A 16,314-nucleotide genomic window follows, 5' to 3' on the forward strand; every position below is an offset into this window, starting at 1 on the left:
TCTACTTTTAAGAACAGTTCTCTTCCTATTTCTACCACATCTGTAGTTACTGCAGCCATGGAAGTCTTGAACCCCTCAAAGTCACTCACAAGAAGTGTTGGAATCAACTTCTCTCAAATTCCAGTCCATGTTGACAATTTGACTCCTTCCCACGAATCACAACTGATCTTAATGGATGTAGAATGAAGAATCCTTTCCAGGTTTTTAATGACTTTACCCAGATTTATCAGAAGAACCATGATCTATGGCAGCTATACCCTTATAAAATGTATTTCTTAAAAAATTAAGACTTGAAAATCAAAATTATTCCTTGACCCATGGATTACAGAATGGATGTTGTGTTAGGAGGCCTGAAAAAAGCATTAATCTCATTGTATATCTCTGTCAGAGCTTTTGGATGAACAGGTGCATTATCAACGAGGAGTAACATTTTGAAAGGAATCTTTCTGAGCAGATCTCAACTACAGGCTTTAAAAATTCAGTAAACCATGCTTTAAACAGATGTGCTGTTATCCAGGCTTTGTTTTTCTATTAATAGAACACACAATGTAAATTAAGCATAATTAATAAGGGCCCTAGGATTTTCAGAATGGTATAAGAGCACTGGCTTCAGCTTCAAGTCATCAACTGCATGAGCCCCTAACAAGAGAGTCAGTCCGTCCTTTGAAAATCTGAAGCAACGCACAGACTTCTCCTCTCTAGCTATTGAATTCAATGGCATCTTCTTCCAATAGAAGGCTGCTTTATCTACATTGAAAAACTGCTGTTTAGAGTAACCATCTTCATTAATTACCTCAGCTAGATCTTCTGGGCAACTTGCTGAAGCTTCTTTATCCGCACTTGCTGCTTCATCTTGTACTTTGTATATTATGGAACTGGCTTCTTTCCTTAAACCTCGTGAACCAACCTTCTGCCAGCTTCTGCTTTCTTCTACGCTTCTTCACTTCTCAGCCCTCACAGAATTACAGAGTCAGGGCCTTGCCCTGGAGTAGGCTTTGGCTTAAGGGAATGTTATCATTGATTTGATCTCCTATCCAGGCCACTCAAACTTAATCTGTATCAGAAATAAGGCTATTTCACTTTCTTATCATTTGTGCTTTCCATTGGAGCAGCACTTTTAATTTCCTTAAAAACTTTTCCTTCGCATGTACAACTTGACTTACAATTGGGCACAAGAGATCTAGCTTTCAGCCTCTCTCAGCTTCCACATGCCATCCTTACCAACCTTCTTCATTACTAGCTTTTGATTAAAAGTGAAAGATATACGACTCTTCCTTTCACTTGAACACTTAAGAGGTCACTACAGAGTTATTAATTGGCCTAATTTCAATATTGTCTCAGGGAATAGGGAAGCCCGCGAAGAGGTAGAGAGGTGGGGAAACAGCTGGTGGGTAGAGCAGTCAGAGGACACACATCTGTCAATTAAGTTTATTGTCTTGTATGGGTGCAGTTCGTGGCACCCCAAAACAATTATATCAAAGATCATAGTAACATCAAAGATCACTGATCACCATAACATACAACAATTAAAAAGTTTGAAATATTGCAGGAATTACCAAAATGTGATACAGAGACACGAAATTAGCAAATGCTTTTGGAAAATGGTGCCATTAGACTTGCTCAGTGCAGGGTTGCCATAAATCAACTTAAGAAAAACGCAATTATCTGCATAGAACATTATGACAAGGTATGACTGTATGTAGTTTTCAGTACAATAGTGTAAGTTAAACTAATGTTTTCATTATTTCCTAGTAACAGCATTACTACTAATTCCTTATTAGTAATTCTACATCAGTAATTCTAATTACTAATAGTAATTATTAAGTACTAATACAAAAGACTGATAATGTCTATACATACTACAGAAGTAGCATATCCATATTTGAATACTTAAATCAACATGGAATCATAATTATTTAAAAAGAATTACATACTTCATTCATTTTTGCATCATCTGGTCCTTGGGCATCTTTTGTTTGTTTAATATTTTCTACCATCTTCCTGATAAATGCATGACTGTTATTTTCATTTTTAGCCATTAATATTTCAAGAACGAACCAAAGACATCTAAAAAGAGGAAGGGGAGAAAAAGAAGTGAAGTGGAAAAAACTGGGTGTTTAATATAGATACAATAATCTAAATATAATAAACTCCACAAATGGAAATAATTAAAAAGGAAAAACCAACTATAAATCAAGAGGAAAAAAGTATGTCATGCATACATATCACAACTTATCAGCAACATAGGTGTGAATTTATAAGACCCCTTCACAAAATCTCACTAATGTTTCCAAAAAGGCACGTTAAACACTTAAATGGTGAAGAGAATGAAATGATCCTAACTCTAGCAATGACAGGGAGAGAAGATCGTCTAAATAACTGGGCCATGGATAAGTGAAGCTTCAAATACTTAATTTAAGACTGAATGCAGTCCTGATTGAAGGTTTTCAAGTGACTATCTCACTCAATAGTTAAGAATCTTCATGAATAAATTAAAGAGGAAAAAGTTATGGCTAACAAATATACATACTGTCTTTGCTTAAAGAGGGAAAAATTAAAAGGATGTTTCATTCATTAGTTGTTACATAAAACTCTATTCAACAGAAAACCAAAAGTACTTTGTCTCTTTACTATATGGACAGAACAGGACAGAGTTTGGCACAAGGGAGACAAGAGTAATGTGGAGCAAGGTATCATTCTAGAAAGGGAAAAATAACCTTAAGGATCTCAGGTATAGGATAAGTTCTCCTGAAGTGGCTCTCTAACAGAATGGGGAGATTACTCATGGCTAGACTGGGGCAATTTAAAAATAAGCCAAGGGATCCCTGGGTGGCGCAGCGCTTTGGCGCCTGCCTTTGGCCCAGGGCGCGATCCTGGAGACCCGGGATCGAATCCCACGTCGGGCTCCCGGTGCATGGAGCCTGCTTCTCCCTCTGCCTATATCTCTGCCTCTCTCTCTCTCTCTCTCTATCATAAATAAATAAAAATTTAAAAAAACATTAAAAAAAATAAAAATAAGCCAAAAATGTTTAGTAAATTCTGAAGAAAAAATAAATGTATTTCAAAAGCCAAAGTTCTCTGAGAAAGAGGAGTTGTTAAAGTTTTCATTAGTTATAATCACTAATGCAGAACTCATTTTGGGAGAACTGCTTATTAAAAAACCAAAAACAGGGGTATCCCTAGGTGGCTCTGCGGTTTAATGCCTGCTTTTGGCCCAGGGCCTGATCCTGGAGACCTGGGATCGATTCCCACATCAGGCTCCCTGCATGGAGCCTGCTTCTCCCTCTGCCTGTGTCTCTGCCTCTCTCTCTCTCTGTCTCTCAAGAATAAATAAATAAAATCTTTAAAAAAATAAAAAATTAAAAAAATTAAAAAACAACAAAACCAGAAACTGTGCTAAGAGGGTAACAGCTTTTCCCTTGCCATGAGAAAGTTATCAGTAATTTGATTTTATTCTCTTGAGGCACCTCAAATATTTAACTATAAAATATTTCAATGAACGAAGAAACCATTATTTTCCTTTAATAGGAAGCTTAAGGTATAATAAATTCATTTATTCAAAACCACAAAGATCATCCTTTATTATATAGTACAAAGGGGGCTAAGGGTCTCAAACTTAAAGAACTATTCTAGTGTTACAAAGACTTTTCTAAATACCATTATATTTCCCTGTTCCACACCCAGGCATAGATGGTTTTTTGGCCTCTCAACAACAATCTTTGGAAGAATTACAAGTGTCATAAACTTGCACTAGAAAATCGCCAGTAAAGTAGTAAGTGGGTAGTTCCTGATGATCAGCTTGGTCCATCATTAGATTAGACCATTCTCTCTTCCTCCGGAGGAAGATAGTTACTGCAAGGAAAAAGTGCTATGTGAATAAAATTAATTCACCCACATGAAAATCTAGAATTGCAGAAAAAAGTGGGAAAAGACAAGAACTGGAACAGAAGCTTTTAATGGACTGCATCAACAGAAAAGAAATGCCAGAAAGGTAGAGAAATAGAACAGTAGTACAATAATTATGCTAAATTAAGTTTTGGAAATCACATAGGAAATGAAATATGAAGAGACGGTATGAAAAAAAAATAAGAGAATACAGGAAAGAACCTTAAACTCCTAAGAATTTAGGAAATCTAATAAACTAATTATAATAAAGATTCCATTATCAGCAGCAAAGAGAAAAAACTTTCAGAAAACATTAACATGGGATGAAAAAAGTCTTACTCTTTAACATCTTTAAGTTGTTCAATATCCTGTACTTTAACATAATCTGGGTCATGTGCCAATAGGTGAATTGTATATGGAACAACATATTCTGGTAGAAGAGACAATAATTTTTCTGAAAAAGATAAAACAAAATAAAACATCCAGGTTAGAAAACCAAATCTTACTCTGTCTCTGATGTCATATTTCCTGCACCCCAATAGTTTACCACAACATGGCTAGACGGAAACTATACTGAAATATCCAGTATTGAGGAACATCATAAACAAGTTTATTCATTATTCATCCACCATGTCCAATATTGAGATGTCTACTAAATGCACCATATGCTAAGGCTATAATGACAAACATTTTCATTTTCAAATGCATGTGGTAAAAAGTGACTTGAATGTATTAAACAAGACTCAGAAAGATCTATTTTTCTTGTCATTATGAGCACCCCATATTTAACAGTTTCTTGTTAAGCTGCTAAGAAAAAAAAGATACATCTTTTTATCAATATGGTGCCAAAATAGGATGACTGATACTCTTTGATACCTGTAACAGAACAGATCTAAAGTAATGGACTTCAGAATTTCTAAGACAGATGAAGTAATAAAACAAACACCTTTTAGTTTAAATTCAAATATTTTTATATTTTGACTGCGATCAGCATATTCCCTTAGAGGTCAGAATGATAAACCTACTTAGTTTTAATAAAGATTAGTCAAAAAGACCAGGATTCATATACTGAACAATTTCTTTTGTATTCCTACTTCCAAAATAAAAGGTTAAATCAGATGCTCAACATATAATACTATGTGTCAATAAGGCACAAAGTTTTATTTATGGCTTTACTGCTGAGCTCAAAAAAAATTGTGTTAATATCATTTACTTAAAAGCAGGTATAGAAGAAAAAAAGTAACAAGTTTCAAAATTCAGTGATTTCAAATTAAAGTGTATCAAATATTTATTGAATGCTATTTTCCAGGCTTACTATTTTTATGGGGACATACTATTTTAAATACAAAGATGAGTAAGACTAAAGACCTCACAGTAAAGTGTTAAGTAGAGACAGAAGCTATAGTTCTATATGAAAGGTGCCCTAAAGTAAGTATAGCTAACAACTACCCAGTACTTCTCTGAACCGTGCATTATGCCAGGTGCTTTACATATATTTAACACTTTAATCCTCCAAATAACCACAAGAAATGAGCACAATTACACCAACTTTACAAATAAGGAAACAAAAGCTCAGATTGCTAAAGCAACCTGCAAAAACACAAGCAGTAAAAAGCAGAAGTGGGATATGACTCCAGAGGATTTATTCTGCAAGGTGAGAAAGAAAGGACTGATACAGTAACACCAAAACTATATTTTAGAGGATTCAAAAGGTGCAAACCATGCTCCTTGGTTTTATGTTTGTCTAGAAGGGACACGCAATTTCCAAATAGTGTTGACAACTAAGGAAAAAGATGGATACACAAATTTCAAATAATCCATAGCCCAAGGTGCACAAAATTGATACATAGAGTGAAAGCTTGAAATTCAGGCTAAGAATAAATTATAAAGGGCCATGTTAATGAGTTTCAACTAGATTCATTGAACAATGAAGAACCAACATGGATTTCAAGCAAGGAAGTGCCATGCATGATCCAATGTGTTGTTTTAGAATGGTATTTTTGATAGTGATGTGTGGTATAGTTGGAGGTAAGTCTGAGGCAGAGAAATACAAAAGAGAGGTGTTTGGAATATATACAATTATCCAAGTGAAATACAGTAGAGTAGGAGAGTTAAGGAGGATGTTCAAGACATCTATCTAGAAGAACAACTAAGAGGACTTGGTGATTAGTAAGAGGAAAAATGAAGGTACAAAAAGGGCCTGACTTCTGGCTTGGATAACTAGACGGATTTTAATGATATTAAATAAATCGGGGCAGCCTGAGTGGCTCAGCAGTTTAGTGCCGCCTTCGACCCAGAGCATGATTCTGGGGACCCAGAATCGAGTCCCACATCAGGCTCCCTGCATGGAGCCTGCTTCTCCCTTTGCCTGTGTCTCTGCCTCTCTCTCTCTCTGTGTCTCTCATGAATAAATAAATAAAATATTTTAAAAAATAAAGTAAAATAAATCAAAGAAGTCAGAGAGACACAAAAACTAATAACATAGATAGGATAAAGTGAGAAGATTAAAAACAGGCACACAAGCATTTGATATTAATGTCAGCTCTAGGTGAGAACAATTAAAGACAAAAGACCTATACTTTTTTAAAACTTAAAAAGACAGTACACTTAGGCAATCTATAAACATACATCGGTGTTTAACTATTTTATTTAAAGTACTTCCAGTGTCATTGCTTATTTTCCTTGACCATTTAGTCAGTTATATAGAGATATGGGTTGATATTTAAATACCTATGTATTCATATTTTAAAAATGACCTTTTTAAAGGAAAAGTTACTGAAAAATAGTAACTTGATTTTATTGACTGCCAATTAGATTATAAAAATAACAGTAACATTTTATATTCTATAAAGCTGAAAATAGCTAGAAAGTATACTTTTCATTTTCATAAGATGCTTACCACTAACAGCTGCATGCTGCTTCAGATACTCTCGTCTCACATTTATATTTTTTACCAGACACTGCCTAGCATGAGCTCTTCTCTCTTTTACAGGATCTTTTGCACAAAGTGCACAGATTGCCATATACTCAAGTGGAAGCCGTAATCGGGAAAGGCCTTTGTGAAGTTTCTGAGCAAACACTTGTCTTACTTGATAGCATTCATCCTGTAAAGACATAATTATTCCACAGATTATTCACATGGCAGCAAAAAGTAATAACCCCAAATACAAAATTTGAAGGATAAAGGAGAGTAAATGTATTCACAACCATTGCTTTTGTTCATAAGACTGAGATATTGTGACATGTTAATTTCAAGGCTGGAGTGTTCACCCAAGACCCTAATTAATAACTACCAGTTACATGTGTTAGAAAATACTGAATATAAACAGATAAAACTAACACATATAAATCCATCCTTAATTTAAGGTATTAAAAATAGTTTAAATAGTATTAGTATCTCCTATTTAGCTTCCTAAGATAAAACTCTGCTCAATTTATATATTTTAGTTTTAACACTGAAAAATCTATTCAGATTAAAATGCACAACTCTGAAGGGAAGAGTTACTAATCAATTTCAGAATTACCAAATTACTTTTAGTTCTATAAATGAATCAATTGCTCATTCCTGCTGTGCCTGGTTTTCTCATACTCCCTCTTCCTAAACCACCCACCTCCACTCTTCTAACCAACTCCTTCTCATCTCTAACAACAGCTCCTATATCTTCCAGAAATCACTGTGTAGCCTTTATCAGGAGGCATCCAGCTTTATGCCCTCTTAGCACTCTGTGTATCTCCAGCACAACATTTATTACACAGTATTAAAATGATTGGTTTATATGTCTTACCCATCACTGCTCATTCCTTAAAGACAAGAACTATATCTTTATTCACCTTGGTGCCTCTAAACCTAGCACAAATCTGGTATACAGATCTTCTGTGGAATAAACTATAGAGCAAAGCTCAATGGGATCAGGGGCGCCTGGGTCGCTCAGTTGGTTAAGTGTCTGCCTTCAGCTCAGGTCATGATCTCAGGGTTCTGAGATCCAGCCCCTGGGAGTTGGGCTCCCAGCTCAATGAGGAGCCTGCTTCTCCTTCTCCATCATGCTGGTGCTTTCTCTCTCTCAAAAAAATAAATAAAATCTTTCTAAAAATTCATATAAAAATTATAAACTTCAGTTTATTATACCAAATACCCACTTTTAAAAAGGTTTTCTAGCTTTCATAGAAATATTATCTATTATCTATCCTCACACTCAACAAAATAAAATTAATGTTAACTCATTCCTTCCTCAGCATTAAAATTCCCTTGCAGGAGAGGAATCTTCATTATCTAAGAGTATTAATTACATATTGTGTAAGTCAACATATCACAAATATATTCACAAATAAACCATTCATTAAAAAACTAATCTCCACTCAAACATCCTTCCCCCCTTACTCAGATACATTCCCAACTAAGACCATGTTTTTGTAACTTTCTCAAGATTCAGGATCTAACAATGCAAATCAATTACTGAATCATGGCTAAAGTAGTAGGATTCCAAAGAATCATTAAAGTGAAGTTAGAGAAGAACTGTTAAATCATGTGCAGGGAAACTGATACAATTTAATAAAAGATGAGAAAATTGACAAAAATGATGACAACCAGGTACATCAAGTAGAATCATCTGCATAAAGAGTTAAAAGATGTGTTCCTAGGAACTGAGGAAGTCTTCAAATGTTTTGTTTTTTTTGCAAAGATGATTATCCTTTTAACTATGTTATAAAAGTTAAATGTAAAGTGCAGAATGGAGTAATGTAATTTTTATCACAGAAAAATATACTCTCAAAAAAGCAAACAGTATTTTCATGGTTACGGTTGTAACTAATATTTTGTTCAATATAAAGAAAAAGAAGATGGTGTCTAATACTACAAAACGTTTCCTCCAAGATAAAGTTCCAATTAAAAGCTTTTTTCACTACTAAATGTGAATTTAATTTTAGTTTGCATCTTATGTAAATTCACTTTTAGTGGTCTTTTCTTGTACAAATTATCTAAAGAACTACTGACAGTATCTTGCAAATAATTCAATTACTTTGTGTATCTCACTGTATTATCAACACTTATTTATATTTTCTGTTCTCTAAGAGGTTATGTTCTTGAGGGCAGTAGCTATGACTTAGTCATCTCTGTATTTACAGATCCTAGAACAACGTCAAGCACACAGCAGTACAAATTTTCCATAAATTGCATTCAAATTCTAAAATATGTAGGTGATTATTAAATAGTACTAAGATTTGTATAACTGAATTTCTATTTCTCCAGATTTATTTTCTATTCAAATATACAACAAAGGCCTTTGAGATACAATACTACCTCTAAAGAGTTCAACTCAAATCAGAAAAATAAGCCACAGTTCATAAATAAATAAAGCACAAGGCATGTATGTATCAAAGGACCGCAGATAAAATCTATGGGAAATAAAAATGAAACCAGCTGTAAGAATCTGAGCAAGTCTTGTAGAGAAGGTTGTGTTTATACCTTGATTTGCAAAAAGAGTCAGATTTGGGCATGCAGAAATGGGAGGTGAGAAGAAAGTCAGAGGCAGCAAACTATAGGCACATAAAAAAAAGTTATTCAGCTTCATTGGTATGAGGGTAAAGGTAGTGGGTTAAACAAGATTTTTAAGTATATATTTGGATCCACAAATTAGAAGGGCTTGAATGGCCAAGTTGTAAAATGTATGCAATTTTTTCTCTTTTATGAATATAAGGCCCTAAAGTATTTTTGACTGGGGGAATAATATGACTGCCAACTGTGATAGGGAAATTTAACCCACAGTGGAAGAAAAAAATCTCACAATAGTCCAGGTCAGAGATAATGATGATTAATTACAGTGTTAAGAACAGCTAAGAAGATATGAATGAAAAGACATAATAAATATAGGACAGATTATCTGCACTTTTGCAACAAGGTGCAAGGCCAAGCAAATAGTCAAATATAAATCATGCTTTTCAATCTAAGAATGCCATTTGGATTTATTTAACACTTACTGAGGTGCTACATGTTAATAAAGAATAGATTTGGAAAAGATTATGAATTTAGTCTTCACACTGAAATTTCTGTTTAACCTTAGAAGTGGGACCAGACTCTGCCTTGAAAAAAGTTAATGTTGCTAGTGTGAGAGTTACCTACATAGAACATGAAATGGCCAAAAAAGCATGAGTTAGTGGAAAATTAGGTCATGGGCATATCCACATAGAAAACATACATTTAAAGGAAAAGAGAACAACCAAAAATGTAGTCAGAGAAGTATGACAAAAATCAGGAGATAGAAATCAAGGAGAATTTCAAAAATAAAGGTTCAATGAGTGTGTCAAATAATGCAGAAAGGACATGTATAATGAAGACTAAGATCATTGGATTTGAGGCCTTTAACAAAGCATTTTTGGAAAAACCAGGAAAGCAAAGCCAAAATATGAGTAGTGAGGAGTGAGAGACAAGAAGGTAAGAGAGACAAAGATGTGGATAACTCTTTGAGGTTTAGAGGTTTAAAAAGAAGAGTCATGTGGTTTTACAAGAACAACAGGATTAGGGAAAGGTTTTGTTCATAAGAGGGCAACTGCGCGTATGTAAGTTGTGAGAATACGCTAGTAACTAACTTTTAACATGAACACATGTTCCACAGTCCACATAATTCCAAAGCAATTTTAAAACTTGGGCAATTTGAGCTTCCACCTTGGGAATTTGGTGATTGAGATAGTGACATATAACACATACTGTGCTAGGACATCTCTAGAAGTTCTTAAGTGTGGATACTTTTCCATACAAAGGACATTTCACAATTTGTACATACTCCTTATACACAGTAAGTTTCAAACACAGCCCATTTCTTTCACATATTTCCTGACTTATGTAAAAATTTCCACTTCAATACTGGTAGCACCAATACCCTTAGAAATAGCAGACCAAGAAAATGATAACAGACTGCAAGTATTACCAATTTAAAAAAGTAATTACAAAGGTTGTTTTCTTCTAAGAAATTCAGTATATACTTTTTAAACAACTTTCACTTTCTTGCAAAATACAATTACCTCTAAAATTAAGTGAGGAAAACTAAATATGGAAATTATAGACTCCTCAAATTCTCATTTTCAAATGGATTAGTGTAATAGCTGAATTACACGACTAAGACTAAAAAAAATCATAAACAAGATAGGGAATAGCTATTTTAAACACAAAAACTGACGAAATGATTACAATTAAAGAAAGATGATTGTTTATCTAGGGGTTACACATAAGCACTAATTATTAAATAAGCGGAAGGGTGGAGAAAAAAAATCACAATAATCTCTGAAATGAATGCCAAATTCTTATACATAAGATTAATGGGAAAATTAAGTGTAAAATGACCAAATAATGAATTAAAAAAATCATACAAAGTGATATAATTAAAATACTGTTACTCTAATATGAATTCTGTAAGACTGGATTACAAATCCATTAGTATCACTGCTAATAATTTGAAACTTTAACTGGCCTAAATAATAAGAAATGCTTCTAATCTGAAATTAATCTATATCATATCTTTGTAATAAATTTCTGTATATTTTATCTTCCATTTAAGAACTAAATACATTCAATCCTCATTATTTACACATCCCAAATTTGTGAATTCACCTACTCACTAAAATTTATTTGTAACCCCAAAATCAATTCCTTCAAGCCTTTCATGGTTACTGTTGAGTAAATGAGCAGAGCAACAACCTGAATTGTTTGACATGTCTGAGCTGGAGATGAACAAAGCAATGCTTTGCCTGTTGTGTCAGCTCTCATATTAGAAACAAGTGTCCTTTTGACAGTCTATTTAATGCCATTTTTGTGTTTTTGTGCATTTGTTGGTGATCTTGTTTAAAATAGCTCTCAAGCATACTGCTCTTTAGCATTCTTAAAAGCAAGAAGGTTATGATGTGCTTTAGGGAGAAAATCTGTTAGTGAAGCTTCATTCAGGCACGAATTACAGCTCTGTTGGTCATGAGTTCAATGTTAATGACAACTATATATTAAACAATGTGTCTCTACATTATGTACTGATAGACTGACAAAAATGCTGTGACCAGAGGCTTGGAGAAACCACCCCTGTATTTTCCTTTCAAGCAATGGTTCAGTATTCACTAATTTAGTGATAGGGGTGATAGTAGAAACAGAACTACTACAAATAACAAAAATCAAATGTATTGGGATGCCCGGGTGGCTCAGGGGTTGAGTGTCTGCCTTGGGCCCAGGGCGTGATCCTGGAGACCCGGGATCGAGTCCCACGTCGGGCTCCCTGCATGGAGCCTGCTTCTCCCTCTGCCTGCTTCTCTGCCTCTCTGTGTGTCTCTCATGAATAAATAAACAAAATTAAAAAAAAAATTAAAACAAAAAAATCAAATGTATTGTGTTAGCAACCTAAAATTCAGAATTTAGGAACTCTGAAACATTTCTCATGCATATACTTTCCAAAAGGAGACAATACAAGATTTTTTTTTTATCTCTACATCATGGAAGACTTTTTTCTTCCTAAAAGTCAAAGACCAGATAAAGTCATATCCTGTATGGCCATCTTCCTTACATTGATAGCTAATGCGCAGAGCTGATACTGTTCTAATGTGATGATTTCATGATAACAAGGTTCTTGGGCCAGCTTCACAATAGCACTCCCAGCAGCAAGTCTCAGACGTGACATATCTGGTTTACTAAAAAATAAGCAAGAAAGAATGTAAATTAGATTTCTAAATGTCTACACAAAAACATCCTTATTTGCTTTACCTAATTTTGTAAAAGTTCCTGTGGCCCAAAAAAGGATGGAAGACAATTTAGTGATACTGAACATCCTATTAAAATTTACTTAACTTTGGAAGATGCTGTTTAATACTACAAAATTCTTCTTTTGAGTGTAGTCTATACTAAAATCATTTAATTCTTGCATCCTACACAAAACAGCTTTTAGCTAAGCTTAGAACAAACCTATTTGTATGTCTAGTTACTGGGTCTAAAGTCCTCCATTACGGATTTTTTTTGGATATGTGTTTGCTTACAGATTAAGTACAAAAATATCCTAACTTGTTAATCAGTCAACTAATGTGCTAAATACAAAAGTAGAATGAAAGCAGGTGTAGTGGAAAACATATTTTTTAGTTAGAATTCAACTTTTCAAACCAAGAGGCTCCTTTTAAATTTAAGAAAATTTCTGCTTAATGAGACACACTTCAAAGATTAGTATATTCTTAATAAATACATCAAAACAATCCTTCCTAAGACAGTGATCTATTAGATGAATTACAGGAATTTGGGACTGATGTTAAGGAGGGAAAGTTAGTAACTTCCTAACTGTCCTAACTAGGACCCCTTATGTACTTCCACAGTAAAAGATGATTATTCAATTTATTCATAAAACAAGTATGTGTCTACTGTTATATATAGCACTGAGAGTGACATAAAAGATACATTTTTGGTCTTCTAAAATCAATGATCTAATTGGTTTAAGACCCTCTCCACAATGATCTTTCTAAGGATCATATAGACACTGACTGAATGCATGACAACATTTATAAGGTTCTGAAGTTACATGTCCCAGAGTTGTTCTTCAGTTCATCAACAGCAATACTCCAAGTGCCTACTATGAGGTCATTCAACCACCACTAAAGGGATGCCTGTGTTTCTTATTGGAGTTTATTTAGTAGAAATAAAGATAATTAAATATTTTACAACTAAGTTTTTGAAGACCAAATTTCTATATAAAGATTTTAAAAGCAAATAAATTCACATATATTTCCAGAATTCAAATACACATTTGATTTCATTAAAGAATAACAAGAAAAACAGGTGAGATGAGATCTAAATAGGCACATAGATAATGACTAATTATCATAGTAGTTAGACAAGGTAAGTATAATCTTTATCTCTATTTTATAAATGAAGAAACTGAGACACAAGGTGGTTAAAGTACTTTGCTAAATGTCACCTCGCTGGTAAGTGGTGTCAGAATTTGAATCCAGGCCCTAGTCTATTTTTTTTTCAATCACCACACTAAATTACATCTTCCAGACAAAATAAAGTGCATGTGTTTATGTCATTTAAATCAAGTACAAAGTTTACATATATTTATACTTCTGGAAACAGATTTAGTAAATTCTCTTCTACCCAGTGTGTTCTTTTATACATTTTATACAAGAATGGAAAATATCAGTTACTGATTAATTAGTATACTAACCATTCTCACATTAGATATTCAAAAATATCTATTGTGAGATATTTACAAGCATCTATTGTTTAAAATATTTACAAAATAGTAATACCCTGTCCCTGACATAGGACTGTCATTTTTTTAATGACTGTCATTTTGAAATAACCAGTGTACAAAAGCATATAATAAAAGTATACGCACACATACATAGGAATATTAATTATTTTCTTAGAAAGAAACTGCACCATTAAACAATTACACTAGATACTGAAATACTATGCAAGAATTTTGAAATAATAATTACGTACCTAATTTTTCCCTGTTCTGTCAAGTCTCCATCACTATGCAATATAGTAGTTAGTAATCTTAAGGTAGATGTTCCTGATTTACTGTGATTATTTTTCATTCCAAGGAGCCATCGAACCATCATTTTAATAGCCTGGATCTATTTAAAAGACAAATGGACAAATACAATATTGCTACTTTTTAAAGAAATTCTGTATCAACCTTAAAAAACTGAAATGGTTTTAATGGATGCTTTTTAAGTTAAAAAAAAAAAAAAAGAATCATTCTTTTTGCATATATGAAGACAACTAAATGTCTTAAAGATGTTTTACCCTCTTATCCAGGCAACTGACAAATGAATGATTTAACTAAAGATTAGGGTTTTTTTTTTTTTTGCCTTTTTTTTTTTAATGTTTCCCCACCATAAATTCTATTCTTCAGAATCCAGAGTAAAATCATGGTCACTTCCCTAGTCAGAAAGTTTAAGTTCCCAACTGCAAATTATATTCTTTCTTTTGTGCTATGTTTTATAGTTATGAAGTGCTTATGTACTTTAAAACCTGTTATTGCCTCTAGTGTTTCCAACAACCCTTTCTGAAGGCATGCATATTACCTCTCTTTCACATATCTTAGCTTTTTTATGGTTCTATGGCTCAGGACTAAGTGGGTCAAGAACAGTGGCATGTGGCAGACACTCTTCAGATCCTTTTCCTGGGTCATTTGTTAAGCATGAGCTTAACTACAGGCAGCCTGCCTTCTAGTCTAGTGTTACCAGACTACATAAAACTGCTACTTGACACTAGTGCTAAGAAAACAGATTTATATTGCAAAAGCACCAAGCCGTCATTCCATGAACTACACTATAGGTCTGCAGAAACAGTATTAGAATCTGAAGCTGAAATAACATAACAAAGTTCCTAATATAAAATATAAACCAGTACACACATACATACACAATATAAATGGATTTATATGAAACTACAACTAGAAAAACATATTTAATATATTTGTTCCTGGCCTTCACACCATGTACAGTGGGGATTGAGATGAAGCCTATATTAAGAGACTATAAATCATTTTAGTAAATCAATCCTCTCTACACTAGTGATGAGCAATCTTTTATGTATTACTCCTAACTCAAGGAATAATTGAACTTTCTTTTAAATCAAAATAAAAAGTTTTATCAAATATCATGGAAAAGATGAACAGTATTAAAACCTGTATAACTATCTTTACTGAACAGAAGAATGTACATGAGAAAACCAGCAATGTCTTTTGCCATAAAAAGGTTGATAACCAAGAAGCAGAAACATGGAGACAGTTTCAAACGTTTTTGTTTTCACATTAGATTATGTGCAGTGCCCACAAGGCCTCAGGTTTCTCATTATTGCCCTATACTTTCAGAGCACAGGAGATCATCTCATACAACAAATATTAAAAATTAGATGATTTTAATAGCTATATCTTTACAACAAGAATAGAAATTTTAACACAACTTTAATGATAATACAATCTAGTGAAGGTAATAAAATACATAGATCTGTGTATATCACTCACTTTGACCATTGTCTCAGGAGAAACTTCTTCATCTGGAACCCAAAGCTTAGTTGTCTTTTTTCCTGGGAGCTAAACAAAGATGAAGGACTTTAAAATTTAAAACATAAATAAGAATTTTCATGTTTAATTAAATTTAGTGAATGAATATTTACCTTCTTCAGTGACAGTCATTACAGATGACTAAAATACCTATTTCTCTAAAAGGTTAGAAGAATTATCTTCACTAGCAACCACATAAAGCACTTACACAACCATCAGCAGTTGGTTCCTTCTGCGTATGAGGTAGGACTGCCTTAACCTCTTTTATATACTTCCTTACTTAGCCTTTGAAACTAATTACTCAAGGCAGCTGGCAAAGGGTAAGATTAAAAAAAAAAAAAAAATACAGCCAAAAAGCATAGTTCCTAAGGAAAAAAGTATATATAAAAAGTCTTGAGCA

The 16,314-nt window shown here is 33.5% G+C and overlaps 1 protein-coding gene across 8 annotated transcripts in view; it reads right to left on the reverse strand.

Moving 5' to 3' along the window:
* PDS5B (PDS5 cohesin associated factor B) overlaps positions 1 to 16,314 on the reverse strand; it is a 180,031-nt gene that overhangs the window by 18,391 nt on the left and 145,326 nt on the right. For all 8 annotated transcript variants that reach the window (XR_005378358.1, XR_005378359.1, XM_038573312.1 and 5 more), the window contains exons 22-27: positions 15,876 to 15,944; positions 14,342 to 14,478; positions 12,420 to 12,543; positions 6,785 to 6,989; positions 4,225 to 4,339; positions 1,935 to 2,067 (exon numbers count right to left, since the gene is read on the reverse strand). Coding sequence is in view for 6 of the 8 variants with exons in the window: in XM_038573312.1 (XP_038429240.1) it covers positions 1,935 to 2,067; positions 4,225 to 4,339; positions 6,785 to 6,989; positions 12,420 to 12,543; positions 14,342 to 14,478; positions 15,876 to 15,944 (783 nt within the window). In the remaining 2 variants the exon portion in view is untranslated. The remainder of the gene's footprint in view (positions 1 to 1,934; positions 2,068 to 4,224; positions 4,340 to 6,784; positions 6,990 to 12,419; positions 12,544 to 14,341; positions 14,479 to 15,875; positions 15,945 to 16,314) is intronic.

The sequence above is a fragment of the Canis lupus genome, chromosome 25, assembly GCF_011100685.1.
Source record: "Canis lupus familiaris isolate Mischka breed German Shepherd chromosome 25, alternate assembly UU_Cfam_GSD_1.0, whole genome shotgun sequence".
NCBI classification, from domain to species: domain Eukaryota; kingdom Metazoa; phylum Chordata; class Mammalia; order Carnivora; family Canidae; genus Canis; species Canis lupus.